The sequence below is a fragment of the Daphnia carinata genome, chromosome 7 (assembly GCF_022539665.2).
Source record: "Daphnia carinata strain CSIRO-1 chromosome 7, CSIRO_AGI_Dcar_HiC_V3, whole genome shotgun sequence".
Taxonomy (NCBI): Eukaryota; Metazoa; Arthropoda; class Branchiopoda; order Diplostraca; family Daphniidae; genus Daphnia; species Daphnia carinata.
The window spans coordinates 5513240-5534311 of record NC_081337.1 but is presented as its reverse complement, the minus strand read 5'-3'; the positions used below and the strand labels follow the sequence as shown (position 1 = coordinate 5534311).

Below are 21072 nucleotides of genomic sequence, written 5' to 3'. Positions count from 1 at the left end.
CATTCACACATGAAGCGATCAATGGGCCGGCAAGAAGAGGAATTGATGTAGTTCCATCCAGAATTTCTATGTTAAAAATTGTCGCGGATGATCATGCGAGTTATTGTCGTTAACAATGACATCCCAAAGGTAAAAAAAAAAAAAAGGTATAGGCTGTTTTCTTTTATTATCTTTTGATTTTTTAAAAACCTGATATAGTCGTCCTTTTTCTTCTTTATTATTGTTGTTGGATGTACATATGTAGTCAGCAAGGTACGGGGTCTATAGGAGGATTAGTGGTGTTTATTCGACTGTCAGATTATTGGCCGTCCGCCAATTCGAAAGTCAAAATATTGTTGATGTGCCAGGCAAAGTTGATGGGGGGGGGGGGGGGGGGAGGGCTATTGATGTTCCTGTCAATTCGGGGTCAATTTACATGTAGGTCATTCCACACATTCCTGACTCCTGGCCGGAAAAAGAAGATTAACAAATCAATCGGTTTAAATTTTGATTCCGTAAATACAACAATTTCAAAAATGAATTTCGTTTAACATCGAAAACAAACTTATGAATAAATGAGCTGAATCTTCTTTTGTATGCTAATGGATCGTGTGATCCTCAAACGGAAGCACAGTGTCATAGGAACATGACATCAGCTTGTCAGTTGAAAACTATTGTTTGTCCCAGTGAAGAGGCTGCTAACGATGGATCTGTATACAGCAATCCATCCCCAGCACTCGTTACGTCAAGGCCGGCTGCCAGAAGGTTGGTGGACACAAGAACAAAACAAATGCAGATCCATTTCCAAATTCTGTGCTATATAGATACACGTTTGTACACCAAACAAACGCGCGTCCTAGTTCAACTTCCGGGATAAAAAGTGCTATTGAGTACTCAACATACTGTTCACACTTGTGCCCTCGTCTATCAACGTTCCATTTTAGACTCACACACATTATGATCCGCCCCTCTTTAACCCCCCTCCCCACCCTTTTAGTTTTTTTTTTTTACCTTCCTCATTGCCACACACACACATCGCGCACCTTCTGGCCTGATGTTACCGTCGTGTGTGCTCTACCTGTTCTACTCACATTTTTTTTTTTTTTGCTACCATTTCGTGTGTATACCTGTGGATCATGTACAATTAGAGAATAGAGAAAAATAGGATAGAGTCAATACACTGAGAGGTAGGGGGGGGGAGATTGACAAAAGATGAATAGACGGCTAATGGGATGTGTGTGTGTGCGGGATAGGACAGAGACAGACGGAGAGGATGTGCACTACTATAAGTACAACACCGTTGCTTCTGATGTGAATCAAAAAAAAAAAGAAAAAAAAAAAACGAAAGGTGTGTGCGTTATTACAGACATAAATATGTAGACTGCACGTCTGTGTTTACGAGGGGAAGAAGGATGAATGTCAATGTGACAGAGGGGGAGTAAGGCAAAAGGTGCGTGAAAATGTCTCATCATGTCTCTCCTCTCTTTTTTTTTCCTACACTCCCCACCTTGCTAACAGACCACAACAACAACAGCAAAATGAATTGAAAAGAAACGTTCGTTTCCGCTGTCAACAACAACACGCCACATATCTACTCAACGCGTGAGAGAGAGAGAGAGAGAATCGGAAGGCCATATTGTTTAAAAAGAAAAAAAAAAAAGAAATGTTTGTAATAGATCTATCACCCGCGTTTGTTAGCTTCCCACGTCTTCCGGCGTATCATTTTAAAGCAGGTAAATAATAAAAGAGAATAAATAAGTAAGCTCTGAATTTGTTTATTATTCTGATGCTAATGAGGTGGTGGAAAAGTCCGGAAACGAAATTCTTGTATATCGATTTCAATTTTAAACTTGAATCAATTTTTACACGTGAATGTCGTGAGACTACGTGTGTTCTGGTCAGAGATGATTGCTCCTTTTTCCCTTTGTCCAATAAAACTATGAAAAGAGCCTTGAATTTCGTTTATATTCTTTTCACATCAGCTGCAACAGACGGTCAACTCGCTCCGACTGAGCAACTCACACAGACGAATAAGCTTTATTATAATTCCCTGATAACAAAAGCTCAAGAAATATGTATACGTAACAAGAAAAGAAAAGGAAGGGGGGGGGGGGAGAAGAAACCGTAAGAGAGTTTGAGTACTCGGTAGTATAGTTTAGATTGTTTCGGCTCTCCTTTTAGCTCTCGTCCTTATTCTACTGATGGCCTTTTATGAACAATTAACTCATGCACCGGCGTATATAGAGATGGCCCTTTAAATATTTCTTTCTTTTTTTTTTTTTTCCCGAACGGACAAAAAATACCGAAACTAAAGGTGTCGAGCAAAAAACCCTTTTATTTTCCTTGAATATGTTTTTGGCCGTGCTGGGTTTGCCTTAAAGCCATTCTCCATCTAGCCCTCCCCCCTCCTTTTCCTTCACGTCTTTTTATAAATCTTTTGTCCTGCATGCCCAGCAGCCCAGCATCATCATCATCATCGCCAGTGGCTCCGTCGAAACGCGCGTCACATTATACACATTTTTTTTTTTTTTTTGATAAAGAAAGCTTGGCCATCTCTCTCTCTCGCTCTCTCCGGCCGTCCAGCAGAAGCACCTCCTCCTATATACCTACTTCGGTGGTTATTAATCTGTCAGATAAATTTCACCTGACTCTCCCCTTCTCCTACCTCAACTACACACTTTGAACTCGCTGTGTGTGTGTGTGTGTAGACATAAACTGGTAGCTGTGGCTTTTGAAAAAAAAAAAAAAATGTCTTTGCTCACCAGTGTACCTCAGAAAGATAGAAAAGAAAAAGGGGTTTTTAAATGGGAATAAATGCAGCATCTTTTCTTCTGTTCGTCCACATATTTATTTATAAAAATTTTGGGCCGTAAATCGAGTAAGGGAAGAAGGACGTGTGTATGCGACCGGGTTTCGTAACAGCCGAAGAAGAGCAGCAGGTGTTGGATGGAAAGACTCGACAGCATCCCCCCCCCCCTTCTTTTTTCTGCGTTTGTTCAATAGATTCACCACACACGCACGGGCAAGGTAGACACATTCGCTCTTACAAAGACGCACACACAAACACACGTACACGAGACACACACACACACACGTTGGTGAGCGAAGTGGGAATATTATTAATAACCTTGAATCGCGTTTAAATGATGCCGCCACAACACACACACACACACACACACTCACGCTGGCTAAAAGGGCTGCTGTACGTGCTACCGTCTGTTTCTCAACTTCTTTCGGAAAGAGCTCCCGTCTTTCGTCATACATGAAAATTCATATCTGAAAGCAAAAGATTTTGATCTCATTTCATCATATTCTTTCTCTTATTTTCTTATTTTTTTTTTTTTTGCAGTTCTACAACACGCTCTTGCCTTTCTTTTCATCGGCCTCTCAATAAAGAAAGAATGCGGCCGGAATTAATATCCAGCGCGTGATTACGTCTTGATTAGGAAGAGCTCTCTCTCTTTCTTAAGAAAAAAACAAAAAACAAAAATACCTGGGCCCGAGTGAAAAGAGCATAAGAAAAATAAAAGGGGAGAAGGTAATTGCCCTCTTTTGTCCAGTCGACTTGTACACGTCCAACACGTTAATTGCTGTTTGATGGCTGTAAGAACAAAGTCGGCGAACCGCTTCAGCTAGGCCACTTCTCTCCCATTTCTTTAACAGCAAACATTCAGCCGTTCTCTCGACAGTGGGGCCCCTGCAGGTGCTTTTCATTGTGTATATACCGTCCACTAAGACTATGGCAGCCCCCCTCCAAAAAGAAAAAAAAAAAAAAGAAACAAGTCCAAACCATATATGCGGTGATGATCGAGCGTGATGGACATTGCGCAGGTATTACATTCCACCACACACCATCATGGTGGTTGGTAAGGGATCTAAATGAAAGGTGCGCTCTTGGCTCAGGCCAGCATCCGACACGGTTCTCCATCACAGCGAGGGGTTGCCAGTCCATTTGTGTCTGACAAAGAACTACGAAAGAAAATTGGAGAGGTGGAAACGATGGAAGGCAAACAGAGAAGACGAGAAGCCTGCAAGTCAAGTCAAAGAAAGTCGGGTTAGAAAAAGAAATAATAAGTTACCCAAATCAAGTCATTATTTTTTCATTTGTTTTTTTTTTTTTTTTACATACTGTATGAGAAAGAGAGAGATGCGAAGGTCTATACGGGGCAGAGCCCAAAGTTTTTGATTAGACTATTGCGGCGGGACGTGCTGCCACAAGGTTGAACGTTTTCTTCTTGTGTTTTTTAATCTGGACGAAGAAACGTGAGTGTCCAGAAGCGTCTTATGTACACATTCACCTGGCCGGGCTTGTGACTTTCTGTTGTGCGTTTCTATGTGTATGTGATGGCAGTGCATATACCTTTAGTCGCAGTATTAGCGCGCCATTGCCATCAAAAGTTATGAGCGGCGGCGGGCTGTTTGACGAGTTGGCCTTAGCGGCCCCCGAGATGCCCGGCTAGCGCGTCCAGTGCTGATGCTGCGCGCACAACTTTATGGCCGTTTGGCTGGGCTATTAACATTTTCTCTATGCAACCACCACCACGGCCATTTTGACCCGATAAGGAAAAACTGGATTGACGTCAAACAAAAGAGAAAACGCGCCTCCATTTCCCCTCGTGTCTAACAGAAAATAGAGAAATAGACACACACGGATGCATTTCTTTTGCTTTCCTGCGCCATCCACAAATGTGTGATGATTAGAATGCGACTTGGAGATTATCCATCTATATAAGTACAGCCTCCAAAGATATAAGTTTCTGTGCTTATTTTCGGCTTATTTGATTTGTGTGTGTGTGTGTGACTAGACGCCAAGCGGATTGAAAAAATACGAACTATTTCGAATTGATGACGACATTAGAATTTTATTACGTGAATCCTCATATGTTCTTTGTAAATAATAAGTGAATAGCTTCTTTAATACGTTAAGGAGGGAGAAAGAAAAAAAAAAAAAAAAAAAAGAAGAAGGGTGGGCTCCCTATCAGTTGCGCAATAACTCGGGCTCAGTCCACTGAGTTTGAGCGTCGAATGGTGTGTCCGGCTGGCCGTTATGGGCGATAGCATTACGACGAGCTTTACTTCTGGCTGATGGCTGTTTTTATATGAGTCGCCTTGTATGACTCTTGCTGCAGAGCAAGATGAGTTCAGCGCGTTTGGAAGAAGAAGAGACATAAAGAGCTCTCGGGATCAAAAGGGGGGGGGGGGTGTCTGACCCATTGAGCCGGATAAAAAGAGGACGTTTCTATAACTTTTGATAAGATATCACTTGATATCCTCCACAAAAAAAAAAAAAAAAAAATTGAATGCGCATTCAAATTTTGTCCAACGGCACAAGAAAAAGCCTAGAGGCAAAAAAGAAAAACTAAATCAAATCCAATGAATGGCGATTATTATTCATCGCTAGACTAAAAAGAGATTTAAAAAAAAAAAAAATTCGTTTAGAAGAAGAAAAAAGAGGGAGGGGAGACATTAAAAATCGTCTGCAGTATAGACGACGAAGAAAAATCGAATTTGACAAGGCTATACTAGACTTGATATTGGGAGCTCCTATTTTAGGCGAGAAAAAGAAATTTACGAAAAAAAATATACGATGTGTGTACACAATAATATGTATATTTAGACTGTTTTTTTTTTGTCCTTTGTGTTGTGTGGAGGGGCTTGGTTGTTTTTGGTTGTATCGGAATAGAAAACTTATGTTCGCTCACGTACGGACGAGCCCCAACATGCCAGCCGGCAGCCAACAGACCACAATCAATCAGGTTAGACGCTTCTCACGGTGTTATCAATAACAACTGATTCCCAATCAATACGTGCGGGGAAGGTAACATATTCTGAATAAGAATATGTAAACATTGATCAAGTTAAAAAAAAAAAAAAAAGACCCGGGCCAAAAAAACAAACAAGCCGATCCGATCGAGAGTTCGCCCCCCCCCCCCCCCCCCCCCCCCCCCCCCCATCTAACTCTTGAAGGATATAGAAAACGCAGCGTGGGATAATTCATCACGACTGACGGGCGATATACTTCTCTCTATAAGTATATAGAGGGAGAGAGAGACAGTCGAGAGGGGCCCACGTTTCGTGGCCGTGCGTCGTTTCGGTCTTGTAAACTTCCTTATAGAAATCGACAGCCGTTCGAGTGTCAATAAAAGGCAATCGACGCAGCAAAGAAAAATTACAAATTCAAATTCACGGCTAATAATATACTAAACGTTTTTGCGCTGCAGGATTTTGTATTGTGAAAATAATACGTTAAACTCAACAAAAAAAAAAAATCCTTTGGTGTTGTAGAATTACAAAAGAGGCGTTGGCTGGAACAAGTGCGAGCTTCCATTTGCTTTGCTGTGCTGATTCCCCCCCCAACTGGACTTTTTTTTTTTTTTAGTCCCGAACAGAAAAAATAGCCAACACGTTTGACTTTGATTAACTAAAGTCAAAATCTCGAAAGCCTCTAACGGACGAATAGGGCAAGAAGAATTGTAAGGCATGGGCTTTTTTCAAAAAAAAAAATAATAAATTCCAGCAGCCAAAATGAGTTTCGTTTTTGTTTGTGTTGTTTGTTTCTAAAAAGTCGATCTTCGGGATTCCTCCATGCTGGGCGCGCGTTCGTTTTTTTTTTCTTTGGAAGCAAGAGGGGGGCGAGAAACATATTTTCTTTCCCGTTGTTGTTCCAGTCGAAAAAAAAGAGAGAAAGAGAGGGGGGGGGGGAATAGCTATTTCCGCGTTACAAATGTTTCCACGCTTCATCAAAGACGCGACTCTCCGCCTCTTTTCATTTCTTTTTCGACACGCTCGCCGCGAAACAACACAAACAAGACCAAAAAATATAAGAATAGGGAAGATATCCAATCGTTTACTTGAAAGATGGTAGTCAATATTTCAAACAACAAAGGAAGGGGGTTGAAATTATATTTAAGAAAAAAAAAAAGGGAGGAAAAGGGGAAGGAAAGAGACAAGTCAGCGGGCAATCGAATTTGGGTTCGAGCTGCTCCGGTTCCGCGTTATTCACGACCGGCCGCAAATGGACGTGGGGTAGGGGACCTATCTATTGTGTTGTCGTTGAAATTAATCAGCAAAAAATCGGTGGTTTGTGTGTTTCTATTGATGTTCTTTTCTTTTGCTCTCACATCAACTCGATCAGTTGATTAATTTAAAAAAAAAAAAAAAGAAGGACAACGTTGGAAAAATTATTTCTGAGAAAAACGAAACGACTCGTAAATTGACCTTTTCGAAAGCTGAATAAAAGCAATACAAATCATAACCGTCGATGTAATTAACCTCCAAGTTGATGTCCCGTGTTGGTCCCTCAACAGACGGATCGATTTTCCTGTTCTTTGAGTTGAACAATGTGTCCCCCCGTTGCGCGCATGTTCCTCATTTCAATTCTTTTAGTTTTCTTCTCTTCACTTCGATTTTTTGAGTGTACTTAACAAAAGCCTCCAACCCCCCCTTCCCTACCCGCAAATACGTGTGTGAGTTGTGTTGTTGTTGTTGTTGCGTGCTCTGTTGGGTGCAATGATCCAGCTCTGCACAAACTTCGAGCAGCCAAGTCATCGCGTCAGCCGGAGCTTTCGACCAAAACAAAACGAAGCCAGCGGGAGGGGATAAGGCGTGCGGGACAACACGTACACACTTCTTTAAAATTCGAGCTTCTTCTTCTTTTTTTTTATATAAATATATTTCACGACAATAGATTTTTTTTTTTTAAATGAAAAACTTTATAGATAGTGACAACACGTGATAGCCAAGTTTAAACCCAAATCGCTTCTTTGGAAAAAAAAAAAACGTGAGATAATCGCCAAATCTAATCGAGCGTGCCTTTCAATCGGCCCAAAATCACCTTGAAATGAGTTTGCTAAGAGCTATTGAATAAAAAGCAACACACACACAAAAAAAAAGGTGTCGGAGCAACAGGAACGAGAAGAACTTCTTCAATTTTTTTTCAGCCGTCTCATTGTTGTGCGAGGCCTATTGTCGTCGCACATACAAGAAGGGAAATGCTCGTTAATGCTTTTAGCCTTTTTTTTTTTTAGGTCTTACAAACCCGCCATCAACCTTTAAAATAAAACAAAGTTGAAACGATGTGTCAGAAGAAAAAAAAAAAAAATCGCGGCTATTGTTTGTCCATAAAGACGTGGGGCTCCGCAGTTGTGAAATCGCATCATCGAAACCTTCTCTGCGTGCCTTCGAGCACCTCATTTATCACATCGATGTTTTCAAAATATGGTGCACGTAATAATACAAAACAAGTGGGAAATAATAAAGAATATATACGCGGGGGCTGTTCAAAAGGAAATGAAAAAAAAAAAAAAGGGCATCTCGATTTTTTGTATTGGTCACTGCTCGTTGGTCAGGTGATGAATTCTCTTTTGACCAGGTCCTTGACGCACGATCAATTACTTTTCATGAACCTCAAGCGGTCAGCAAAGGACTTCTGCCTTTCCTCCCCACCACCTTTCTATTTCAACTCTCTTTTTAAGGGGGAAAAAAAAAAATAATAAAAAAGGCCTTTTGTTAAACGACACATCTATGAACGAGAGCTTATCCATTCTCTCTCTTTCAAACCATTTTATTTATTATTTATGACGTAGAATGTTTATCATCGCCAGATATAGACAGGAAGGTGTTGTTCAATGGCCATCTTTTTTCTTTAGCTCACACACACACCGAAGGGAACAAAACAAAAATGGGGAAAAAAAAAAAACACAAAACAATTGAGGAGTTAACCGAACGAGAGAGAGAGAGATGGATAACCAAGTGCGAAATATTCACGGTCAAATGAAGTGTATAACCGAAGCAATAGTTTGAATTGTTATTAGCACTCACTTCCCCCCCCTTGTTCTTTTGTCTACCACAAAAAAAAAAAAAAGACGATCTATTGAGAAGTCTCTATTATCATTTTTTTTTTTTTTATTGTTTTCTTGTATTTCCGTCGAAAAACAAACCGGTCAGGAATGTTGGTCCAATGTTTTGCAGCTGTAAAAAAATTACAAAATTCAGAATCAATTCCGAATGTTTAGACCTTCATTGCTTTTAGAATAAAATAGATTATAGACGCTTTATAAATAACTCAAATTCAAATTAGCAAAAAAAAAAAAAAAAAAAAAAAAAAAAAAAAACGATTGATTCATTTGTCACTTTGTGAGTCATCAGGAGTCTGATTGGGGAACCGGTGAAGGGGAACCAGTTCTGACGAAAGAGGGATGTATAGAGAGAAGACGGGCCACTCTACTTTACCGGTCTGCTAAAAGCTCCATATTTGTATGCACACACGCTAGAATGAGGGGCAACTGGAAATTCGTGAGCGGCACGTATTTATAGAGCGTTTCTCGCTATTTTTTATTTTTTTTTTTTTAAACGCTTTCGACATTGTATTTAGCCATTAGGCTGTACATTGCTCGTACGTTATCTTGTAAACTGCGTCAAGCATCAAGACAAAGATGAAGCATGCGATTTTATTTACGTGGAAAAAAAAAAAAAAAAAAAAAAAGAAATAGCGAAGCCCCCCCCCCCCCCCCCTCTAAAAAAATGAATAAGAACAACTTTGGACAGGTCTAATCGCGTTAATGAATCGACATTCTCCTGGAGCTTACGAGCGGAAAGCTTTACGCACACAAAAAAAGAACAAGTGTGCTGAGAGAAATGGATGTAACATTAGGCGTTCTTAATGACCCCTTCGCTTTGCCGAAAGTGTAAAATGAATGACGTCTAAAATCCTGAAACACAGCAACTCAAAAATGCGTTTTATATTTTTTATTTAAAAAAAAAAAAAAAAGAAATCCTTTTGCACTTGATTCGAAGAAAGAAAAAAAAAAAAAAAAAAGGAAAACTTGTAATCGCGTCCCATTTATTTTGTTAAAGACCCCGACTGCGATCCAATCGCGCCGAAGCGAGCCGGCTTGCTCAATAACCTGGTCGCCAGGGGGGCCTTCAACACAGCGAGAGAAAAATACAAAACAAAACAAAACACAAACCGAGGCAAAAAAAAAAAAATAAAATAAAATAAAATGAAAAAAAAAAAAAAAGGGCCAGCTCTTACCTGTGCTCCCATTCGTATATGAGCTGGTGACAAATCGCCCACCTGTCCAGCAGTCGCAGTCTGAACAGAAAAGGGGGGGGGGGATTGGTAAATGGGGAAAATACATAACTATCACAGAGAGAGAGAGAGAGAGAATAGAAAACTATACAGGAGAAAAGGGAGAGAAATATTTTTTTTTTTTTTCATTTTTGTTCCATCCATCACATTCGTTTTTTTTTTTTTTTTTTTTTTTTAACTCTCTGTCCCGCTGTAAAAATACGTTCTGAAAAGAAAGAAGAAAACGGCAACATGTGTTTTGCCGTTCAACTTCCACCGGCACAGCTCGCTCTTCTTCTTTCTTATTTAAATAAAGATTATCTTTTGCCATCAGAACATATAAATGCAGCCAACACGCTGACTGCTGTTGCTCGTGGCCCTATATATAGTGTTATAGTCAATAGGACTGGCTAATGAGTAAACACTTTTTATGGATCCTCCGCTCGCTCGATAAAACTCGGGACGCGCCGTGTGCCTTCGTCTCTGGACACCCCTTCATATTTTTTTTTTTTTTTTTTTTTTTTTGGTGGAAGAGCCGTCGCATTTTGCTTTCGTAAATGGCTGTACTATATACCACCGGGCAGCCATTTAAAACAGCGTTGTGTATATTATCCATTTATTTGTGTATAGAAATCAAGTCAAAACTGCCCGGACGCCTCAGCTCATCAACATTTCCCACGCTTTAATTCGCCTTCCATCACATGTTTTTCTTCTTTCTTCTTCTTCTTTTTCGGACAGCAAAACACACAAAAGCTGTACGCAACGTAGACAGTCTATATCTTTTTCGTTTCGAAATGCACCGATGCGAAATGATGTACATTGGTACGCTCTCGACATGGCCGACGGTTATTCAAATGTACGACATGTCAAATGCAAGCGGCCAAAAGCTCGTTGAAGGTGAAATTATTAAACGAAAGAAGAAAAAAAAACAACAAAAAGAGAGAAAAGAGAAGAACATGGGGGGAGGGAAAGAATGAAAAAAAAAAAAAAAAAAAGAAAGAAAGAAAGAAAAAGAATGCCAATGATGACGGGAGGGCATACCAAATGAGATCCGCTTCAGACTATTTAATGTCAACTGCATCCCTTCGTATTTTTTGTTTCTTTTTAAGCTGCCGAGTATTCACGATTAGCTTATTCAAAACTATACTCACACAGAGTTTTTCTTTTATTTTTCGTTTTTGTTTTTGTTTTTAAGAACTGCACCTCCTTACGCGACAGAAGCCTATATCTTCTCGTTTGTTTCTCCGCCTTTGATAACATGTGCGCCGGTCGCATGGAACGTGACCGGATTGACCAACTGGTTCGAAGCCAACACACACACACACACACGGACGCACGCCCAGAGAAATTGGGTCTGTGAGAATGCGTTCGACTTACAAGCACTACACTCGTCGTCGAGCGCCCCGTCATCCGGTGTAGCAGTCAAAAACAGATGGTCAGCCTATCGTTCAAACCACCAGGCCTCAGTTTATGCTAATCGGGCTTTGGGTGCGTGGGTACACCCCAATCAGTAGGACCTGGAACATTTTCTAACAGGCAAAACGCATTTGGAAGGACGTAAAAAACGATTCGATTTAATTTTGTTTTGTTTTTTTATTGAAAAGAGAATTCTGTATTTTTCAATGAAGAAAAAAAAAAAAGGAATGGAAAAATTGGTTTGTGGGAAGAAGACGAAAGAATGTGTGATCATTCATGACATGAAAAAAAAAAAAACGTTCAAAATGACTGGAGATGCAAATCAATACGGGGGGGGGGGGGGCATATATAACTGTGTCATACAAAGATGGCATGTAAATCAATCAAATTTTGTTGTCTGCGTGTGCGTTTCAAAACTACGTACTATTGTCGTCTTTTTAAACAGCAATTGAGAGAGCCACATAAAAAGGAAACAAGAAGGAGATGTATCTTGCCATGTGGTGTCATCGCGACCAACTCGTGCATCGATTTTGTGTGGGTGTTGCGTAGACAAAACAGGTAAAAAAAAAAAAAAAAAAAACCCAAAAAAAAACAACATGTACGTGTCTAGTGGTAGTGGTTGTACCTCCTATAAATATACATACACATATATACTATCGAGCAAATGCTAAAGCAATGTCCTATGAAGAGAAGGAAGGAGGGAAGGCGGGCTGACGACTTTGACATGCCCAATTATGGGCCAAGGGGAAAAATCAAAAGGAAGAATGAAAACAAGCAAACGACATTCTATTTTTATTTTATTTTTTTTTTTTATATATATATGTGAAAGAAGAGAATGGAAGAAGGAGCGAACACGGGTCGGGATAGAAAAAAAAAAAAAACTGATATTTTTTTTTTGTTTTGTTTTTTTCCGAGGCCAGAAAGTCATGTCGGACATTCTGCGCTGTCATGAGAAGCCATCCTGACGGATTCTTTCCCATCAGCGCTACTGGATTTATCTCTCCCAAAAAAAGAGGGGCGGCAAGCCGATGACGAGCAGGGGACGACCAAAAGGGAGCACAACACAAGGACCGTCATAAAATCAAAAAAAAAAAAAATAACAAAATTTCAGGCTACTCCGTCAACATACACACGTCAACATTTATCATCGGCCGGATACTGTAGCCGCTACTGCCGTTGATGGCGAACTGCTCCTGGTCTTTTTCAAATCGAGGGCCTCCTCTTGTTGGTCTTCTTCTTCTTCTTCTCGATGATGACTGACGACGCTGATGTCACTCTCTTGCTCGCTGTCGCTGCAATCGACCTCGTCGCTATGGCCGTCCGAACAATAATCGTCACGCAATCGACCGTCCGTCCGTTCATTTGTTGTGCAATCGGCGGATGTCTCGTCCGGCGGCGGCCGCTGCTGCCGCAGCCGCGGCGAACAGCTGCTGCGCTTGCTGGTGCTGATTGGCGATCCAGCTGGGATGGAGGCGGGCGTAGGCTGCCGCTGCCCACGGATGCCAAAGAGGTGCCGATGCGCTGCTGCTGCTGCTGCTGCTGCTGGTCGGTGCTGCCGATGATGCTGGTGGACGTTGGCCGCCGTTGTCGACCTGCTGTCCTCCTCCTCCGGCACCTGTTGCGACTGGCGACGCTGAGGCGGATGCTGGCCGCCCTGTTGGCCCGGCTCCAGCGCTTGGCCCGCCGCCGACGACGACCCTGGCGGATGCTGCGATGGCTGCACCAGGTTCATCCGCTGGTGGCGTCTCCACTTGGCTCGTCTGTTAGAAAACCAAACCTGGTTAGAGAATATAGCCATTTTAGTCCCCCGGTCTTTCATCAAACTCAAACTCAGAAAAAAGGAAAAGAAATACGTTCTCTCTTTCTAGAGTCGAAATCAACAATTCCAGGCATACAAGCGAAACGTCGCTGTGCCGCGAGCATTCAGTAGTTCATCATCCGTCAACATGATTTGGCCTTTGCCAAGTCGAACGAGAGCCACTTGTACAAAGCTGGTAGCCAAGTAGCTAGCATAACATCACATTGGACATAACATGATGGTATATCTACAGGCATTTGACACACAGCTTTTTTTTTTTTTGTTTTTTTTTTTTTTTTCTTTATGGTTATTATTATTATTATTATTATTTTGAAAAAAAATTTACATGAATACTAGGACGCGGGGCTTCGGCATTTCACTCGTTCCAAAACGAAAAGTTCATTCCTTTTTTTTTTCTTCCTAAACTTATGTTATCCTCACGCATTTTCAATTCCAGCATTGGAATTGTCATTGCGTCAAATGCTCGGTCGCTCGCTATTTTGTTCATTTTCTCGTGCGTTTTTTGTTTCTATTCGAAAATGACGACGATGCATGTCAAATCACTCAACAAACAACAAGAACAGTTTCTGACTGCTATGCGAAAGCTATGCGCAAAATAGCGCTGCAAATATGTCGATCATTCCTTTCTCTTTTCGATTCAAAAAAAAAACAAAAAAAAAACAAAGAAGCATATCTTGTTTTGCATACGCACTAACGGCATCTTATTTCTAACCACCTGTTTGTTTAGAACGATTTCTTTGTTGGTTTCGGCTTTCCGTTCATTTATCCCATCGTCATTCCTTATACCCAGCCGATTTCGAAAGAGAAGTTTCGAACTACGCTTTAGCTTCTGATGAACAATAAGAGAGAATGAAAATGAGACAGAATGAAAGGTATAGAGAGATAGAGAGTGGCTGATCTCGCAGAAAAACGAACAAGATCCTTGAACCCACGCCCGGCAAAGAAGAATAAGAACGAATAGGAAAAAAAAAAAAAAGGCAATGTACAAACGAATAACTGGGACTCGCTAGCGTATTTAGTTTCTGTATTTGGCAGAGTTTGATCGCCTATTATGTCTTTGAAAAAAACAAAGATCCGCCGGCACGCTTTTTTTTTTTTTTTCTACCTACTGATGTCATATCGGCCAAACACAATCGTATTGTTATTGTTATGTCTACTTTTTTTTATTTCATTAAAAAAACAAAAAACATATCGCGCTGCTATGGGCTGGGACTGTGATGGTCGAACTCGTAATAGCGTATATATACTGTATATAAATATATATAGGTGGCCGTCGGGAGTGCAACTGGTTCTCCGCAAGACTTTGACGATTACTAATACGCACACAGGTGTGCAGTGAAAAATGACCTATGCGCAACCATTGCGCACTTACACGTTGAAAGCCGTTAAGTATATGCGGTTTATCTTTTTTCTTTTTTTTTCGAGCCATATATTTCTGAATTATTTCGCAGAGACTATGTCGATTAGATGTCGACAGCCCCAAACTGGATTTTTCGATTTCCCTTCAATTTCTTGTTCGTTTGTGTTTCATTTTGAAAAAAAAAAAAAAAAAAAAAGAAAGAAAAAAGCTTTTCTACCTCGAGACAACTCTGTCCTTAGCTCGCTATCAAACACACACGTCAATCTCATTGCCTTCGTTCGTAACGTGCGGCGATCTGTCAGCGGCGGACAGGTTCTTTTTTTTTTTTTTTTTTTTTTTTTTTTTTTTTAAACAGGGGGGGTGACAATAATAGCAACAGCAGCCTCTGTTGGTTTCCATTGCTGGCCGTTTGGCAAGTGGCATACCATTGGCGTTATTTACCATCGCTTCGTTCAAGTCATTCATTCACGCACACGAGCTATTACGTTCGATTTTTACCTTCCACAATCAGGGCTAACGACTTTTTGAGAGTGGACAAAGGAAAAGACAAACGGACTGTTGAAATTTTTCTTTTTTTTTGCAAACATACCACATTAGTCGAAAAAGAAAAAAAGAAAGAAAAACAAAAATGCCCGAAATAGAGTTTGAAAAAATAGCCGCGGGGAAGAATGAATTGCAGGTCGCTGTGGAGTAACACTGTTCTCTGTCCGCCACGTGCGGTTCGACGCTCTTGAGAGAAAGACGACGTGATTTACACCGCGGCCGGGACAGGTGTGTGTACAAGAGAGAGAGAGAGAGAGAGAAAAAAGATGTGTCAACTGACCTGGACTCGGGCTTCGGACAGTTGCGTCTGGCTGGCCAGCCGTTCGCGCGTGGCCACGCAAGGATAGTGCGTCTTTTCGAATTCCTTCTCCAGTTCGCGCAATTGGCCCGAATTGAACGTGGTGCGATTGCGTCGGAATTTGCCCTGCTGATGGTGAACGGCCGAAGAGTCCGCGTGCTGTTGATGGCCATGAAACGATCCGCGGCCGGCTAGGTGGGCCGAAGACGGAGGCGGTGTCACGCTGTCGGCCCGAACGGAAGAGTCTTCCGCGGCGGCCTCGGCCGAGTGTTGGCGCAGAGGACTGCGGCTACGACTTCGGCTGCGGCTGAAACTGCCACTGCGGCTCCCGCTCACGCTCCGACTACGACTGCGACGTAATCCGCCATAGGCCGAATCTAAATTCGATCAAAACAAAAAGCAATTTTCATTTCCATTTGTATTTTTGTAGAAGGCCTAATGAAAAGATAGGCCTAATGGAAAGCGAAGATATTCTTACCGTGAGATGAACGACGAGCTCGATCAGATCCCGTCGGCGACACTGAGCCTTGGACGGAATCGGCCGCCGATCCTTGTGGAGTGGCCGAAGAATTGACGCCCGCATCTCGGGCGGCAGCCGCGGCTGCGGCCGCTGCCGCAGCGAAAGCGGCCAATCCGGCCGGAAGAGATCCGAGCCCTTGATGATGATGAGATGGAGGCTGGTGATGATGAGGAGAAGCTCGTGGGCTTATGCTATCGCTACTGCTTCCGTGCGGATGAGGAAGGTGTCGTGGACTGCTGGCAGCTGCTGGTGGGGTAGTGAGAGGGGCCGGGAGAGGATGCGAGAGCGTCGGCGGGGTCAAACCGGGTCCGGACGCGCCCCAATGATGGTGATGAAGTGGAGCGGCCCACGGGAATGGATAAGGCGGTCCTCCGCCGGCAGCGGCCGCCGATACGGCCGAGTAAAGTCCGTAACCGGCGGCTCGTGCGAACTCGGCTGCGGCCCGTTCAGCCGCACGATTGCGCAGGATGCGATTAATGCTCGAGACACTCGGCGCCGTTCCGTTCGTGCACACACCTTTGTTTTTTTTTTTTGTTTTTTTAAAGATGAATGTCATAACATTAGCTAAATTAAATATAACTTTGATTGTGTCGATTAGCGCATTCAATTTGGCTTTGGCCAACGGATTGACCTTTGAGGCCTAATCATCTAGAAAAGGGCCGTGAATTTCTCCCGAATGCCACAAATGAATAGTTTGATTGTACATTTCGTTTTTTAAAGAAATGGAATTAGGACACGGTGTCAAAGCTATTAAAAAAAAAAAGGGGGATGTAGGAGGTGAACTAGACACAAACATAAAGGGGCAAAATAGTTCGGTCTATAAAGATTGGGGGACCCCGACTTTCATCATTCCGCAATTTAAAACGTTTGGCCATCACCAAAAAAAAAAAAAAAATGAAGGTCATATAGCCAGAGCAAACGAAGCGGGTCTCTCTCTCTCTCTCTCTCTCTCTCGAGAAAGACAGAACAATAGACTTTAATTAGATGCGATGGACACAACAGTAACAAACACGCAACCAGCGTCCGTGCGCTCCCCTTTTTCTCGCTTCTCTTTCAATAATAAGCCCTCGTTTGTTATGTATACATAGAAGCCCCCCCCCCCATCAGCTGCTCGCTCATCCCTTAGCCGAGGCCCTAATTAAGGCGCTTTGATCGCACATGAACTGAAATGCCCAAGCACACATCGGCAACTGCGGGACGCAGCCAGGCGCTTCATCGTCGCCGTTTTCTAACCCCGGCACGTCTACGTTGCAACGGCCATAGAATTGCCTTTGGTTTAATGCTCATTGTTTTGCGCACACGAATCGAATCAGCAGCGAATTCAAATGCTCTCATTAAACGACGCTAAACGACGAGCTTTCTTTTTTTTTTTTCACAGCTGGAATTTTTTAAAAATAAAAACAGACAGGAGAAACGAATGTCTTTTGTTTTGTTTTTTTCTTACCTTCGGAAATGAGTCGCTCGCGGATTTCCCAGGCGAAGATGGTCGGGTTTTCACGTTTGTATTGCTCGATTTTCGAAACGACTGTGGGTGTGGCCACTTTAGGCTTAGAGCCGCCGATGATGCCCGACGGACGAGCGCCCATGACACCGCCGTGACCCGCCGGGCCGGTGGAAGCCGAGGCGGCGGCCAACAGTTTCGACACGGCCGAAGAAGAGAGGCCACCGGCGGCAGCGCTTCCGATGGCCGCCGTCGGAAGATGATGTTGCTGTTGATGGTGATGATGCTGCACTTGATGGTGATGGGCCGCTGCGGCCGCGGCGGCCGCCAAAAATTGCTGGTGGTGTCCAGCCAGATCGTAAGGCGGCCTGATCAAGCCCGAAGAATAGCGCGACAAGTCGAGCAGCCTCTGGTGGTGGGCGGCCGCCGTTGACGCCGTTGACATTGCGCTTGTCAAACCGGACGGCGCTGAAGCATACAAGTCACGCAAATTAACCATCGGAGCTGTAACGAGACAATCAGAAAAGATTATGTTCGTGTCGTCATTATCGAAACGAAATCTTGTTTTCGTTTTCATGGACAACGTCGGCGGCTATCGAACGTCAAACAGTTCCAGCTTTTTTTTTGTTTTTTGTTTTGTTTTGTAACAAAATGTGCAATGAATCAAACGGCCAGTCCATCAGCAAAAAATCAAGTTTTTTCGTAGATTCCTTAATGCCAAAAGTGCTCAAGTGACTTTGGCTTCTGTGCAAAATTGAGTCTGGAATTGTTTTCGGTCTTTATTCCCTGTCCGACTGATTAACCATCAGTAACGTTCTCAATGTCAGTGCTCACAGAGAGGTGTACCTCTGCAAGGTTGATCGTGTCCATTTTTGTTTGGAAAAACCAGTCGGCCAAAATGCGCAGACATTCTTAATGAATGATGAACGAAATACATAACCGGCTCTTTAAATGACAGCATTAAGGCAAGGGAATGTCGGTGAACAAAAATTCGATGTCGAAAAAAAAAAAGAAACAAAACGAAATTGAATTGGAGATCTTACCAGAAGCGCCAACGGGATGAATGTGATGCGCATGATGGTGCGGATGAGCCGATAGTGGCAAAGAAGAACTGCCGGTTGAAACGGGAAGGTCCGTCATTTTCCAGACGGCTGATGCTGATGCGGCCGGAGTGGAAGAAGCTGCGAGCAGCGCACTATCTGTCACTAGCATTATATTTGGATGGCTGATCGGATGGACGGCGGCCGGTGCGATGGAAGCCGCAACAGGCAACGAACCGACTCGGTTGATTGCTGACGGCCAGCTTTCAACTCGCGTTGATTGACCGAACTATTGAAGCCTTCCACCTTCGTATCGAGTAATTGAACCATTCACTCTTGCAAAATTAAAAACGAAAAAAAAAAAACTAAACAAACAAACAGTGTGTCGCTATTGTAGATCGATTGATGATCGAAACTCGTTGATTTTTTTCAATTTCCAATTAGAAAAAATCGGCACTGAGTTGAACAAATAATTGGAGTGACGTTGCGTTGCGATTTTCAAAAATCAAAATTCAAAAAATGCGCGGTGGAATTAAAATAGAAATGAGGAAGCAAAGGCGGGTTTGGTGCGAACGCTACGAGCTCAAGTGGACGTATGAGCCGGATCGCCCGACTCGCCTCCTCTTTTGAGTGTGACCCGGCCGCGCTACCTACCTACACCGCTCTAAGCCCAGCCAGCGGGAGAGAGAGAGAGAGAGAGAGCCCACCTTACCGACCACCTTCTTTACTCCTCCCGTTTTTATTGTCAAACACAGGTAGGTTTTCGTTTTTATTCTTTTTTTTTTCTCCGAGTATTTTTTTTTTTTTTTTAAAGAAGAAGAAGGCAGGTAAAAAACCAGGTGAGCATCAGTTCCTGTAGAAGAGAGATTATATAGCTATATGGGCAGGACAAAACCGTCGGAACCAAACAAGAACTGCCTCCCCCTCCTCCCTTTCTTGAACTTGCGTGAATGTCGTGCTTACCTATCGTCTATAACATTTCGACAGCAGTTTGACTCTCGCTTCATCTAGATGATTTCCATCAAATTTCTTCCACCCCCCCCCCCCCACCCCCAAACTTATTTTGGCAGGGCGGGGTGCAAATTCGCTCGCGTTAATTCTTTCATTCAAATGTTTGACGAGTTCTGTTGATTTTGTTTTATTTTTTTAAATGCATTAAAAAATAAATGTTTAGTCTTTCTTGATGATAGCTGAGAAATAACACGATAGAATAAAACAAAACAAAAATTTTTTTGCTTTGTTTTTTTTTTCGGTTGGTGTCAGTGTCCCCCTCCCGGACCCACAACTCCGCCCCCTTTTTTTTTTTTTTTTTTGGCTTACCTTTTCATTTTCGACTCAGCAAACCCCGCCTCCGTGCCTCATCTCTTCCCACCTCTTTGCCTATCGTCATTTCCACCTGCTGCTCGCACACACGCACACAAAAGACGGAGGGATCATCCATCATCATCCGCATTTAGCAGGCTCGTAATACCACAAACAAGCCAACACGGATTTCGACGTTGAAACTGACAAATGAAATGAACACGCTTTCCCAGCCCCTCCAATTTTTTTGTTTTTACCTGAGGCAAAGAGTTGAAAAGCGACCTGTAATCAGACCTAAACGATAGGAAAAACAAGGAGATGACTCAAACCCAATTGGCGAACCGCAAATCGGTGCCCTGACATGAAAATTGGGTTAACAAGAGAAACGGGGCATGGGATTTTGAAAGGGGCAAGGGGGACCCAATGCGCCATTTTGTGTTTTGTTTTGTTCAAAAGGATTCGCTTCGAACGAAAGTGACACACCAGGTGACGCCGACAGCTGTGGACAGCACATCACGCGTGATCAGCAGGCGAGCAGCACACGCCAGGTCACCCAGCTGATCTTTTTTTTTTTTTTTTTTCATTTTGGTTCTACTATTTTTTTTTTATTTGCATATCTTAAAAAAAAAAGAAAACAAAGAAACATGTTTCTATGATGAAATATATCGCGTTATGTAGGCATAGTTAAAAGCGAGACAAACACCAGTCCGATTCTTTTAAACCTATTATGCGCATTTTTTTTTTTTTTCAACGTAACATCTGCTGTCGCATCGAGGCTGGCAATCACCAGGTGATTTCTTGTTTCTTGTTCTCTTTACTTATTAACCGTATATACGTCCGCCGTCTTGCGCGCGTATAGCCTGTTTCCTTTCATCGAGATAGAAAAGCGAGAGATAAAAAAACAATCTCTTATTATTTTTTTTTGTTTTTTTTAGGAATATGATTATGTGATAGAAGGGAAGAAAGCTGTGTCGCGTGTTGTTTTTCACCGTTTTGATGGCCAGTTAGAAACGAAGAAGCGCAGGTGAATGTTCCCCGCCCCCCCTTCAAAAGGAACAAAAAAAAAATTGACGTTTACAAGGCAGCTGTGTGTCGCTGACGTCACAGGTTCATCTTTTTCTCAAAACGTGTGTGATGGACAAATAAAAAAACGGATGAATGGAGAGCATCTCCAAGAACCGGTCTCCGTATACATATGCCCCATACGCCTGCTGATGTGCACTAGCTTTCTTCATATTCGCAGGTGATGATACTCTCGCATGCAACTGTGGAAACACACACACAA

The 21072-nt window shown here is 42.6% G+C and overlaps 1 protein-coding gene across 1 annotated transcript; it reads right to left on the bottom strand.

Annotated features, from left to right (window-relative positions):
* Positions 1-12454: 12454 nt before the first annotated feature.
* On the bottom strand, positions 12455-19071 carry LOC130699340 (paired box protein Pax-6-like). Its single transcript, XM_057521678.2, is given in 6 exon segments — positions 12455-13241; positions 15467-15861; positions 15963-16520; positions 17449-17949; positions 18489-18773; positions 18776-19071. Coding segments are annotated over 6 exon segments (2412 nt in total). The 5' UTR covers positions 18816-19071; the 3' UTR covers positions 12455-12608.
* Positions 19072-21072: the final 2001 nt, after the last annotated feature.